The sequence below is a fragment of the Neofelis nebulosa genome, chromosome 3 (genome assembly GCF_028018385.1).
Source record: "Neofelis nebulosa isolate mNeoNeb1 chromosome 3, mNeoNeb1.pri, whole genome shotgun sequence".
Taxonomy (NCBI): domain Eukaryota; kingdom Metazoa; phylum Chordata; class Mammalia; order Carnivora; family Felidae; genus Neofelis; species Neofelis nebulosa.
The window spans coordinates 202,683,719-202,697,027 of NC_080784.1; the positions used below are offsets into that span (position 1 = coordinate 202,683,719).

General features: G+C 56.5%; 1 protein-coding gene across 2 annotated transcripts in view; it reads right to left on the bottom strand.

Moving 5' to 3' along the window:
- The window catches only part of PPP2R2C (protein phosphatase 2 regulatory subunit Bgamma), a 139,540-nt gene extending 126,877 nt beyond the window's left edge, over positions 1 to 12,663 (bottom strand). Inside the window, exon 1 of one of the 2 annotated variants that reach the window (XM_058723151.1) lies at positions 12,567 to 12,663. In XM_058723151.1, coding sequence (XP_058579134.1) covers positions 12,567 to 12,636 — 70 coding nt within the window. In that variant the 5' untranslated portion in view covers positions 12,637 to 12,663. Of the gene's footprint in view, positions 1 to 12,489 lie in introns of both variants that reach the window. The other variant, XM_058723153.1, reaches the window with a different exon arrangement.
- Between the last annotated feature and the right edge of the window lie 646 nt (positions 12,664 to 13,309).

Consider the following 13,309-nt stretch of genomic DNA (forward strand, 5'->3'; position numbering starts at 1 on the left):
CTCTAGGGGCACCTGGGTGGCTCAGTCGGTTAAGCATCCGACTTTGGCTCAGGTCATGATCTCACGGTCTGTGAGTTAGAGCCCCGCGTCGGGCTCTATGCTGACAGCTCGGAGCCTGGAGCCTGTTTCAGATTCTGTGTCTCCCTCTCTCTCTGACCCTCCCCTGTTCATGCTCTGTCTCTCTCTGTCTCAAAAATAAATAAACATTAAAAAAAATTTTTTTAAACCAAATTCTCTTATTGGGGCATGTGGGTGGCTCAGTCGGTTAAGCATCTGACTTCGGCTCAGGTCATGATCTCACATTTGTGGGTTCAAGCCCTGCATCCAGCTCTGTGCTGACGGCTCAGAGCCTGGAGCCTGCTTCAGATTTTGTGTTTCCCTCTCTCTCTGCCCCTCCCCCACGTGTGCGCGCGCGCGGCGCGCGCGCGCGCGCGCGCGCGCTCTCTCTCTCAAAGATAAGTAAGCATTAAAAAAAAAAAACTTCTCTCATTGATGCTTACAAGCGTATAGGGATATAAAAAATAGTAAAACCAATATTTATTTAGTTCAGTGATTTAAAGCATTGGAAACATTGAGAGAAGTCAAGTGTTTTATGTCTTTCTAAAAAGAAGCATATGGAAAGTAGTTTGAAGGTTGCTGCTTCTGCTGGCGGCTGGCACCTCGTCTGTGCCTTGGAGAGCCGTCTTCCCAAGTTCAGATCAGCTTCCAAGATCTCACCCCTTTGCGTTTCCAACGTGGTGAAACACCTCCCAGAGTCACTTCCTCTGGGGTATCTCCCTCCCTTCGGAGCCACATTCTTCAGCCACGAGGGTAGGATCTCTTTCACTTAGTGCCTGTCGCTGCCCAAGAGACTCTCCTCAGGCCATGGTTCCAATGCTCCCAGGATCGGCGATTTCCTCTAGGACTCCGTTCACATGCCACCCACGGTTCTCCTCCAGCAGGATCGCTTTTCACTCCCCTGCTGGGCGTCGTCGCTGTTGGCCCGTTCCTTCTTTTGATTTTCCATTTCCGTGAGGCGTCACATGGCCTCATCGCGGGGAGACAAAGGAGGCAACAGTACCCCATGCTTTGCTGTCTGTGTGTGAACTAACACACGCGCGGTGACCAGCCAGCGACAGACACGGAAAGAAGTGACCTGGCAGGCTCTGCAACGTGCATCTGGTATTTACTTAGTGATCCGTGCCCTGAAAACTTACTGGCAAAGTTTGCAATTGACGCAGTTCCTCACAGCTACCGCGCCGGGGTAGCTCAAGTCTGATCCGTGGGGCCGCGGCGCTGGCGCGATTTCCCTGGAACCGTGAAGACTGAAATCTGCACGTATTTCAACTTTGCCAAGAGAAGACTGTTTCTACTCGGGGAAGCTGGTCAGGGGAAAGTGTGGCACTTTTCCTCTTGGTCACTCGACCACGTATTTACCCAACACCTGGTGGGTAGCAGGGGCTGAGCTGTGTAAGGGGAAGCAGGTCCGTCCCATGTGCGTATCTACTGATGTTCCAGAAAGGACTGGGTTCCAGTCTTGTCTTATGATCTGAGCTGAGTCGCCTTCCTGGCTGGCACTGGGAATTGGGGGTAATGATAAACAACAGAAATTGACACAGGCTAGCATACACAGGTAGGAAGTTCTGGAAGGCTCTGCAAGGGCAGAACCAAGGAAAGCACAATTAGCTGGACAAGGGGCCTCAGAAGGAACAGGAGTTGAGCTGGACCAAGAATTCAAGCTGGGAATCCATGACTATTCCAGTTATCTGTTGTGTAAAAAAATCATCTCAAAACTCAATGGCTTAACACAGAAACCGCTGCTTTTGTTCACGAATCTCCCATCTGGCTAGGCCTCGGTGAAGACGGATGCCCCGGTCTGTCCGCTGATGAAAGGTGAGGAAGGCCCTGGAAGGAGAGAGAGGCACGTTCCCGGGGTGACTCCCAGGGTCCGGGCAACCGCTCATTAGCCTTCTAGACCCTTCTGGCAAAACTGGGAGCCAGACACAGGCTGGGGACAGTAGGGGGTGAAACCAGCATCTTTCCAAAGCAGTCACAAATGTCTTTAGCAGTCAGGGGTCTGAGAATGGGATAGAGGACTGGTCTCGATCAGGAAAGACATAAGAGACAGAACACCCCCTTGCAGGTGCGGGCCTTGGGATCCTGGTTCAAACCCAGCAACCATAAAAAGGCATTTTTGAGACAAGTGGGGACCTTGCCAAGATGGACGAGAATTCAGATGGGAAGGAATTAGCACTCGTTCTGACTTGGTCAGGTAAGAAACACTGGCCTGCTGCGGTGGGGTGATGTGACCGGGGTCCTGATTTGGCTTAAAAATTTTTCAGTCCAGGAGCACCTGGGTGGTTCAGTTGGTTAAGCGTCCGACTTCAGCTCAGGTCATAATCTCATGGCTGATGAGTTTGAGCCCCACGTCAGGCTCTGTGTTGACAGCTCAGAGCCTGGAGCCTGCTTCGGATTCTGTGTCTCCGTCTCTCCCTGCCCCTCCCCTACTCATGTGCTCTCCCTCCCTCCCTCTCTCTCTCTCTTTCTCTCTCAAAAATGAATAAATGTTAAAAAAATAAATAAAAGTTTTCATTACCACTTTTTTGAAATGAAAACAAAATCCAAAAGCTGATACTCATAACACAAGTAATTGCCTTTTATTGAGGTTCCTGTACAGTATATAGATTATTTCACTCGATGCTCACAAAAAGCCCGGGTGGCTGGGAGTTCTCTCTCTGCTTCCCGGATGGACGGGGAAACAGGTTCCGAGACTGAAGCACCTGCCAGCTCAGACCAGAGCCCAGGCCCCGGGAGGCCCAGGTCCCAGCCTCCAGCAGCAGCAGCCCCAGGGGTCAGGGCTATGACCTCTCCAGGGTGGAGAAATGCAGAAGGCCAGGCCGGCCCGGAGCAAGCCCCGGGCCTGAGCTGGTGATCCTATCCCTGCTCGGGGCAGCCGGCACCTCTAAGCTGCCTTTGTTGCGTTTCAATGGGCCCTTCAGCCCAGGGTTGGGGAGGACAATAGCCCCCATTGTACAAGGAGGCAGTGCCTGTCCTGGGCAGCACAGTGGCTCCCAGGTGGTCCCTGCACCCAGAGCTGGCTGGGAAGTGCTTCCTGGACCCAGGAGGAAGAGCCCAGACGCTGTCAGGAGACAAGCATATGTCACTTTGCACATGCTGTTCTTCCTGCCTGGAATGTACTAGAATGCCATGTCCCAAAGGGCATCGCTGTCTGCCCTGAAGAATGCCACTCCCTTCAGTGCCAGAGCACCTGTCCTCTGTAGAGCTGTGACCATCCCCCCGGCCCCCACCCCCTATGCGGTAGAGGGGAGCCCTTCTCCTCCTGGCCCATCTCAACTGCCTCCAACCACACACACGGCTAGGACCGATGTGTTGCCGCATGCCCAGCGTGAGCACCACACCAGGCAGTGCTGGGTTTGAATCCCAGACCCTGCTAAGCAAGGAGCATAATCAGAACCCAACAGATCTCCTGTCCCCTCCCTGTTGGTTCCTCCACCCAGTGTGGAGGTCAGGAGTGTGGGTTCTGCAGGCAGATGGCCTGTGTTCAAACCCCAGCTCTGCCCGTTTATACCTGTGACTCTTCACATGTACCCAAACCTCAGCTTTCAACCCTGTAAAATGGGGAAAATACATACAACCCAGAGCTTTGTTAGGATCCAGTAAGATGCTGTACTTAGCATCGTGTCTGGCACATAGTATATACTCAATAAATGGTTAATACTAATAATGGTTATCATGTTGGTTTCCTAATCATTTAATACTCAAGTCCACATGGGTCGTTTTGATGAGGGCCACGGGACACCAGTGCAATGGAAAAGAGGCACCTGTCTTGCAGGGCCTGGTTTAGCTAGCAGGACTCCCCAGGGTGCTGTGGGCTGCAGATTCCTCCGGCGACTCCAGACTGTGGGAGGCAGCTCACTCTCCCAGTGGCATCCAAGACCCTGGCAGAGACAGGCTGACGTTTTGGAGAAGGACACAGCCTGGCTTGTGTCCGCAGAGCACAGAGCCCTGGAAACGTGCCTTCTAGGACCTGGAGCGTTTTGCCCCAGAGGCAGTGAGATTGGAGAAAAGGGGCCAAGCGGCTGTCTGTCGGGGAGAGCGGAGAACAGAGAGCAAATGACTCTGTGTGCCAGCAGGGAGACCTGAGCGGGGAGACAGGGTTGCAGACCTTAAGGGTTCATGGAAAGACGGCATCACCGAAGCAGAGCCCCCGGGAAACAGGGTGCAGAGTGCGTGTAAACACCTGAAGCAGGGAGCCTGGGAGACGCTTTCCAATACTGTCCTCCTACCCAACAGGATGGCAGGATGGTGACCCATCCTTCTTCCCCCGCCCTGTCCCTTCCCACCCAGATTCTCAGGCCTATGACTCCACGGCCCACCTGGGTGCCTACCCCAACCGTGCCACAGACTCCCTGTGCTCTGTCCTTTAGCCACTGAGGAGCCCCAGGCTCTTCCTGAGCGCTCTCCTCTCCCAGCTCTCACCCCACCCTCCCCCTCCCTGCCCCAGCAACCTGGAAGAAGCCAGTGCCCAGAACACAGAGGCAGCTCCAGAGATATGAACTCCGTCTTCAACGTTGCCCGTCCAACAGCTAACATCCCCCTGGCACAGAAGGGGGGGCGGCAAATATCTATTGAACAAAAGGGGGAAAAAATAGCCCATCTCATCGGTACTCAGACATAAATTAAAACAAATACTTTTCATCTGTGATATCTGCAGAGGTCAAACACATTAGGGTATCGAGTGCTGGTCAGCATGTGGTAAAAACAGCAACACTTTCTGGAGCATAACTTGGCGATATGCGTCGAGAACACCAAACGCGTTCATCATTTTCGCGTGACACTGCACGCACAGGGTTCTCTCTGAAGAAATTATTCCAAAGCTGTTCGGGGTTGGGAGTTGGGCGTAGAGTATCTTCATAGCAAACAGGGTTCGTTCACTCGGTGTTATACCAGAAAAACAAGCCACCTAATTATACAACAATGGGGGTGATTAATTGAACTATGGCGTACCTATCACAGGAATAAAGCCGTGGAGTCTGGGGCGGGACTGAGGTAACCATTAGGCAGCCCTCCCTGCCGCTAGGATTTGAGGCCACACAGGGGAGGTAGCCAAGAAGAGAGAAATCAAAAGAATCTGCTTTATTAATGGTAATGGGGGGGGGGGGGGGCATGGGGAGCTAGGGACCCCTCCTCTACTGCCCCTCAGTTCAGGGCTGTGGGGACACAGGTCGAAAGGCTGGAATCTGAAATGAGACACTTGGCATCCCCTCCTTGGAACAGCCCAAGGAGTGCCAGCCCCAGCGGGTAGGGGAGGAGCAGGGACCTTTAATACTTTAACCCCGTCCAATAGGGAAAAGCTGCCCAATGGGTGACAGGCTCTCACCAGTTCTCTACCAATCCCAAAAGCCAAGGGGGCGGTAGGAGGCGGGCCAAGGATTCTTGCCCCCTGGAAATGCCAGCCTGTCCCATAGAGTAAAGGAGGGCCAGTTCTGGGGCGCCTGGGTGGCGCAGTCGGTCAAGCGTCCGACTTCAGCCAGGTCACGATCTCGCGGTCCGTGAGTTCGAGCCCCGCGTCGGGCTCTGGGCTGACGGCTCGGAGCCCGGAGCCTGCTTCCGATTCTGTGTCTCCCTCTCTCTCTGCCCCTCCCCCGGTCATGCTCTGTCTCTCTCTGTCCCAAAAATAAATTAAAAACGTTGAAAAAAAAAATTAAAAAAAAAAAAAGGAGGGCCAGTTCTACCATTTGTAGGGCCCAGTGCAAAATGCAAATGCAGAGCACCCGGTTCAAAAAGCCAGAGGAACTAAAACATAAACCTTTTTCACTTTCCCCATAACTTGCCGCAGTGTTATTTGCTACGTAACGCCGACAGAAAAACTAAACGTTTAAGTTACCAGCGTGAATTCTGCCAGTCACCATTCTGTTCTGCAATTCCAGCGTTAAGTGTGAACACAAGAGCATTTAACGGGAATGCAGACTCACGGAAACACACAATTCGTATCTGGGGGTTCCTACCCGCGTGGGTACTGTATTCATTCTCAACAGGGCAGTGTGGGTGCTAACCCGAACAGCTCATCTGGTTTCATTTAGCTGTTTTTTTTTTTTAAGCTTTATTAGTTTTGGGGGGGGGGGGGCGGTGTGCAGGGGGTACACAGAATCTGAAGCAGCTCCAGGCTTTGTCAGCACGGAGCCTGATGTGGGGCTCGAACCCACGAACTGTGAGATCATGACGCGAGCCGAAGTCAGACGCTTAACCCACTCAGCCACCCAGGTGCCCCTCGTTTCGCTTTTTGATGCTTGCACATTCTACATACATGCCTCTACCCTTGGCTCAGTGATGAATAAGGATTGAAAGGGAAGGACTAGGGCTGTCCCCTCCTGTCCTTTCCTTCTGGGTCATTATTTTCAGCATCAGTGATTAGCTCACGCAAGGACGGAATGCGGGGAGGAGGGGACGGCAGGGCTCCTTGGTCCCTCGTGCTCCTTAGCACGTCACTGCCTCCTTTCTGCCGCTGAATCCAGTCTGGTTCAAGTGGAAAAGCGTGGCTTCTCCGGGCCGTCAGCCGACCCACTGCGGAAGCACAGAATGTGGCGGCCCACGCATGTGGGAGCTCAGCGACGCTCGAAGCAAACACAAGGTGTGTGTAGCAGCGGCACAAAGCAGCTGCCACACGTGCTGCACGCATCATCTCCGCTCGGGCGTCCACTCCGCTGCCCCCATCAGACGTCGCTTACAAAGCATGGGTCCGGAGAGAAGATGATAAAAACTCCACACGGCGACAGCAGAGCACAAAACCAGAATCCGGTCCTTCCGGGCGTGGGGCCCCACGTGACTGCCCGGATGGCACAGACTGCCAAGCGCTGGAAAACTCCTAATAATCTCTTGCTGAATTTAAACAGTTGCCTTCGGGGCGCCGGGGTGGCTCAGTCGGTTAAGCCTCTGACTTCAGCTCAGGTCGCAATCTCACGGTTCGTGAGTTTGAGCCCTGCATAGGGTTCTGTGCTGTGGGCATAAAGTCTACTTCGGATGCTCTGTCCCCCCGCCCCCCCGCCTCTCCCCTGCTTGTTCTCTCTCTCTCTCTTTCTCTCTCTCTCAAAAAATAAGTAAACATACAAAACTAAATTAAATAAAAAAATAAAAATAAACCAGTGAGCTGCTTACAGGGAGGGGGCTGTGGGGGCCAACCCACTCAACGGTGGAGTCCACACAGCCTTTGCTCCTTAGAGCCGTGTGACAACCCAGTGTAAGGAAACTGAGGCTCAGAGAGGTGGCGCGACTGAACGGAGAACACCCAGCCTCTCTCACTGCCCCCCCCCACCCCTGAAATGGAGACAGTGTGAGTCTGCGAAAGTCCAGGACTGCTCATGGAAGTGATATTCTGAAAGGGGAGCAATGGGGGTGAAGGTCCAGCAGTCCCCAGCTTGATTTCAAACCGAAAGCTGGCTCCCCCCACTCTCCCTCTGGGCTGGCTTCAGGGAAACGCCATGAACGACCCCCTCTTAGCCTCCATTTCCCCGTGGAGTGGGGATGGGGTTGGGCTAGCCAGTCTGGCGATGGTTCTAGGCTATCCTAACTCTAACCGTTGGCAGACGACGTTTATTAAGTACTGACTGGGCCCCAGGCCCTGGGCTGGGCGTGTTCACACACACCGAGCCATTTAATGCCCTGGGCTCACAGAGAGTGTTCCTCCCACGAAGGAACACATGCACGTAGCATGTGACGGACACGTTTACAACATCAAACAACTGTGCATCTCTCATTTCAAGCGAGCAGCAATCCAGAGAAGACGCTCGGGGTCCGAGACACGGGGTGACCTGGTCGAGATTACGAACCCAGAGTCAGACCCCACCGGGAACGCAGGTCTCCTGGGAGAACTCATCTGGCTGGAATGCCTCCTCAGGAGGGCCAAGGAAGGGAAGCCAGAACTCAGCAGCCCTGACTTGAGTGCAATAAAACACATCCAACAGGATTCCTAACACAGAAAGTGAACACATCAAACTCCCTCTTGGTTTCCTGGGTCTCAAATCTTGGCCGGGAGTGACGGGGCAGGCTCCGGTCTTCCAGATAACCAGGAAAGGGGGTGTGTTGGCTACAAGTCACAGAGGCTCAGCTTAAGGTGTGCAGCAAAGAGGAAGTGTGGCAGCTCATGGGAATGGAAGCCCAGGGACGGGTGGACATCAGGCCTGGTTAACCCACGGAGTCACAGTGTCCCCTGCTGCCACTCACTCTCTGCTCAGACACCGTCAGCATTGTTGGCTTAGGACTTACCCGCTTCATGGTCTCAGGGGGGGCTGCTGGCAACAATGGGAGCCTCCCTGCTCCTTCCAAGAGAGAAACCAGCTTCCACGCGACCTCCAGAACTGGTTCCCATGTCCGTTCTAGAACCAGTCACTGCAAGAGGGACGCATTAGCCTCGGACCAAGCTGGCCCGGCCTCTGGCCACAGGTTTCTGGGTGAGAACCACGATGCTTTTGTGGGGTGAGGGGCTGGGAATTGGGGAGATCAGCCTCAACAGCCCCAACGTGGGGGCAAATTTGGATGAACCCTGGTCTCCCACAAAGCATGCCTCTCAGGCGTAGTCTAGGCGTGGGCAGAAAGCTGACATTATCCCCGCTCAACCAGTTCGAACCAGGAAGACAATTCCATGCTGTGGAAACTGCCCAAATGCTGGGTTCAGACAGGCCTGGGACACCCTCCCGACCTTACCCCTTCCTCCTCTGAGCCCTGCTTCATCTCTCAACCATACAATCCGCGGGGACACACAGGTGGCTCTGAACCACATGCAGCACACGAGGAAGGCAGGGATACGGGGTCAGGGAGACGGAGGTACCTTTCTTTCCATGGATGTAAAAGGCAGAGATGACAGAGTTTAATGGCTGAGATGCTCCAGGGAGGGGACTGTGGTCCTGGCAGAAAAGTGTGCCCTCGGGTGCCTTAACCTGCAGGCACCTGGGAGGGACTGCTCCTTCCCAAAGACACCCAGTCACTGCCACCAACTCTCTCTTCAGCATGTGCCGCCTCCTATGGGCTGGGAGCCCCCATGTCTGCCCAGGGCCAGAGCCAGTAGCGAATGGGCTTGGAAAACGCTGCTGCGTGAAAGGGGATGAAGGGGCTTGCAGACCAGACTAACCTAGAAACGCCTATTTCACTCACCCAAAAGCTGAGCTCCGTGGCTGCAGCAAGGGAACACAGCCAGGAAGCGCCCCTCCTGGGCCACATCTGGCTCTTGAGGAAAGTCTAAACACACAGAGACTTCCTGGCACTCTCCTACCCCTGGGGACCCTCTCTCAAGGGTCCAGGTCCTTCTACTGTCTGGAGAGACTCAACTATACTGCCCTCCCCAACACCCACCCAACCTTTCCAAGTTCTCTGTGCCCCAGGGTGGCCTGCATCCATGCTTAGTGATCACAACCCTCGATCAGCTGAGATGAGCCAAGAGTTGAGGAAAAAGAAAAAAAAAAAAAAAAGCTGCTCTAATTCATACCAAGGTGTGAATGACTAACAAAACCTAAACTCTTCCCAAAGTATTTGAGATTTTATAAGAGATTGAGGAATTCGAGCAGGACCCCCAAGGCAAAGACGATGTTTAACTTGAGATCTAAAGGCTGAGGAGGAGCCAGCTATGAGAAGGGCAGGAGGTGGATATTCTAGATAGAGAACACAGCCAGTGCAAAGGCCGTGAAGCAAGGAAAAAAAAAAAAAAAATGACCTGCTTAAGGAGCAGGAAGTAGACCAGAGCCACTGGAGTGTAGTGAGTGAGTGTTTGTGGGCCAAATGACCAGGTGGAAAAAGAATTTGTACACCTGGGTCTTTTGCAAGATCTCAGCATCCATTATTTGCTCATGAAGCTCTTCCAGGAGCCTTTTAAATTATACCAGTACCATTTATCAAATGCCTCCAATAGACCAAGCACTGTGCTGTTTTCTACATTAGCGTAATAATCACTGATCATCCTAATAATAATAACGTAAGGTTCGTTATTATTATCTCCCCCTGTACGAAGGGAGAAACTGAAGCTCGGAAAGGTTTAATAACTTGTCCCAGATTACACAGCCTGTGAAGAGGCAGAAGCAGGATTTGAACACAAGTCTGTCTGACATCCAAATCTGTGACCTACCCTGGTCTCCGAGCACAAAATGCAGGGCGCAACGTCGTGAAAATCTGTTTTCACGTAGGGAGGCCAGAAATCTCATAGGATTCCAACAATGACTGTCACTGCTTCCTCTTCTAGACCCTCTTGTTCCTCTGCATCCCAGCCCCCCGAGCCCTAGGCCCTACACACGCTGGCACTCAGCCTGGGACACCGACAAAGGTCAAACCCTGACTTCTTTATAGAACGGGGGTATGGTGTATGCGGTGTCTTGAGTGAGGCCCCAGCACACAGCAGGTGCTTAACATACTTCAACTGCCAGCTGACAATTTCCTGACAATTTCCTGTTCCAAGATGGCTCGTCATCCGCCAGTCCGCCGGACCCTCCCAGAAACCCCAAGACCTCGTAGGTAAGATGGTTATTATTCACTCCCATTTTACAGATGGGGAGACCAAGACTTGGTGGAAAAGCTTCCCCTCAATACCACGCACAGAGCTCCCTTCTAGAATACAGGCTGCCCGAGGGCAGCATCTTTGTCTAGACCCGCGGGGGCTACAACAGTGACTGGCACATAGGAGCTACTAAGTATTTGTTGAATGAATGACGAGGAATTAAAAGGGCTTCTTACTCCAAGTATCCACTGGCCCCTTGCTCTCCTCCGCTAAGAGCTTTTAAATTTATGAAAGCAAGCTGGCCGGGGGGGGGGGGGGGGGGGGGGGGGGTGGAGACGGGGTGAAGAAGGAACTCCTGTTTGCTCAAGTCCACTGGGGGTGAGGCATGGTGCTTTTTACTTTTAATCACCAAGTCCCATGTCCTGTCCCATCCGCCTCCATGCGAGAGGAGAAAACAGGCTTCGGGCTTCCTGCACAAAGCCAGACCAGAATGACCTGCCAAGATGCCCTCTCGGCTGGAGCCAGGCCACTGGGGCACCTGCCAGCAGCCCAGAGGCCTCCTTCACCCTCTGTGCTCAGCAGCCTGCCAGCAGAAAGAACTCGCCGATTCTTCCTCAACCTCACCAAGGCAGGCGACAAAGGGCCGCTTTCAGCTCCCTGGGCCCCAGAAAGCCCTAGCTGGGGGCCCGAGCCCTCACCCGGCCCGGCTGCGCGGCCTCCTCCCGCCACCCCCTCCCCCATCAGCAAAGCATGACTCAGCGGTTCTCCTCCGGGGAGCGGGAAGCGCCGCCCCTCAGCGTCCCTCCTCCCAGGTTACACACCCTGCCTCTGCTCTCCGGGCCGGGACGCAGGGGTCCCACCCGCCCCGCGCTGGCCCGACGCTCCCCGGCCTCCTCCGCAAGGGCCCCGGCTACCCGCTCGGCCTCATTTCCGGTGGAGCCAGGCACCGGAGCATCGGACGCCACCCAGGAGTCAGAGTCACCGGCGCCAAGCCCACACAGGTTCCCTGACAGCGGCACCCACGCGCACCAGCCCCCGCGGACCGCGATGCCCGGGGCCCCTCCCACCGGGGCACCCACCCGGGGACCTCTCGCTGCAAACCCACGAACACTTAGGCGGCCAGTCCAGCAACCCCTAGGCAAGGTGCTCACGGTCCCTAAACCCGGGAAGGTCTCCAGCACAAGTGTCCTCACTGATGCATACTGCCACCCCGCGGCTAGCTATCCCCATCTTCAAATCGAGGATTCGCTCCGCGGGCCCCTGGCTGCGGCTTGGGACCTGTCCCCACCGTTCTCCGGGCAAGGTGGAGGGAGAAGAGAGACCCTTGGAAGTCACTGGGCCCTGACCCTCTGGATCCCACCATCTCGGGGTGGGGGTTGGGCTTGGGCCTCTAGGGCCGATTTGGGGGATTTCAAACGCCGGGCCCTTTCGGGATGGCATGCCCCACTTTGGGGGGGGAAAATTCTGACAGTTTGGGGCCAATTCCTCCTGTGTCAGTATAACTCACCAGGTATAAAAGACCAACCCCAAACCAGCCGCCTTCTCCCACCCAGGAAGGGCCCCTGCCTCCGGAGGCACAGGGAGGGGCCCAGGACAGCGAGCCTCTGGGGGGAATCTGGAAATGGATTTCCCCCCCACACACACACCCCCCTCGGATCCCTCTTCGTCTCCGGGGAGTGGGAAGCCTAGAAAATTCTGTAGGCTTTGGGCAGGGCTGAAATGGCCAACCCAGGATTCTAAACCATTTAATTTCCCCGGATTTCTTCGCCAGATTAGCCGCAGGAATGGCCTTTCTACAAATGACGGCCAGGGCCGACTCGGGATGCCTCCGGGCCTGGGGGATCGAAAGCTGCCGGCCGGAGGGCGGCGCGGAGGAGGGCGCTGGGAAGCGGAGGCCGGCGCCCTCGGGCTCCCTCCCTCCGGGACCCGGGGCGGGGTGGGATAGGGTGGGGTGGGGTGGGGTGGGGCGGGGGAGGGGGGGGGGGACACGACACACAGCGCGCGGTCCAAACCTTCGGAGGGCATTCGGTGCGACGGCATCCCCACGCCGCGGCCGGCCGGAGGGGGCCTCAGACAACACGTACGTTACCTTCAGTCACATAGCTGTGGTCCCGCAGGAAGCTGTGGTTAATTTTCCGCGTGTCCGTGTCCTCGCCCATTGAAGGCCGTGCCCGGTGCCCTGGGCATGCCCCGCCGCCACACACCGATGCAATCCGCAGAGGTCGCGCCGGGCGCGCGGGCCATGCCGCCGCAGCCTAGCAGGGGCGCGGGCCGCCGGGGCCCCGGGGGGCGGGCATCGCGGCCGGGGAGGGGGGGGGGGGCGGCCGGGGACGGGCGGGGCGGCCGGGGCGGGCGCCGCGGTCAGGCGAGCGCGCGGCGGGCGGGCGGCGGCCGCGGGTGGGGGCGGGCCGGGGCCCGGGCGCGCATCCCGGCCGGTGCGCGCTGCGTCGTGCGCCCGGCGGCGGCGGCGGCGGCCTGGTGCCGGGGCGCCTGGCTGCGCGGCGGCGGCGGGAGGGGACGCGCGCGGCGCTGCGCCGACCGAGCCGGGGCCGAGCCGGGCTGCGCGGGCTGGGGCCGCCGCCGCCGCCGCCGCCGCCGCCGCTCCGCAGGCCCCTCCCTCGCGCCGCCCGCTCCTCCGCCCCCGCGGCCCGCGCCGCCCGCCGCGCGCCTGCCGCCCAGCGCCCTGCAGGTGGAGCCGCGCCCCGGCGGGGGAGGCACCGCTGTGCTCCGGGCCCCGCGGGTGGGCGCCTTTGGTGGCTGGAAGTGCCCGGCGGGGGAGGGAGGACGGAGATGGCCACCTGGGGGTGGGGGGGCGCTGGTCAGCTGAGCTTT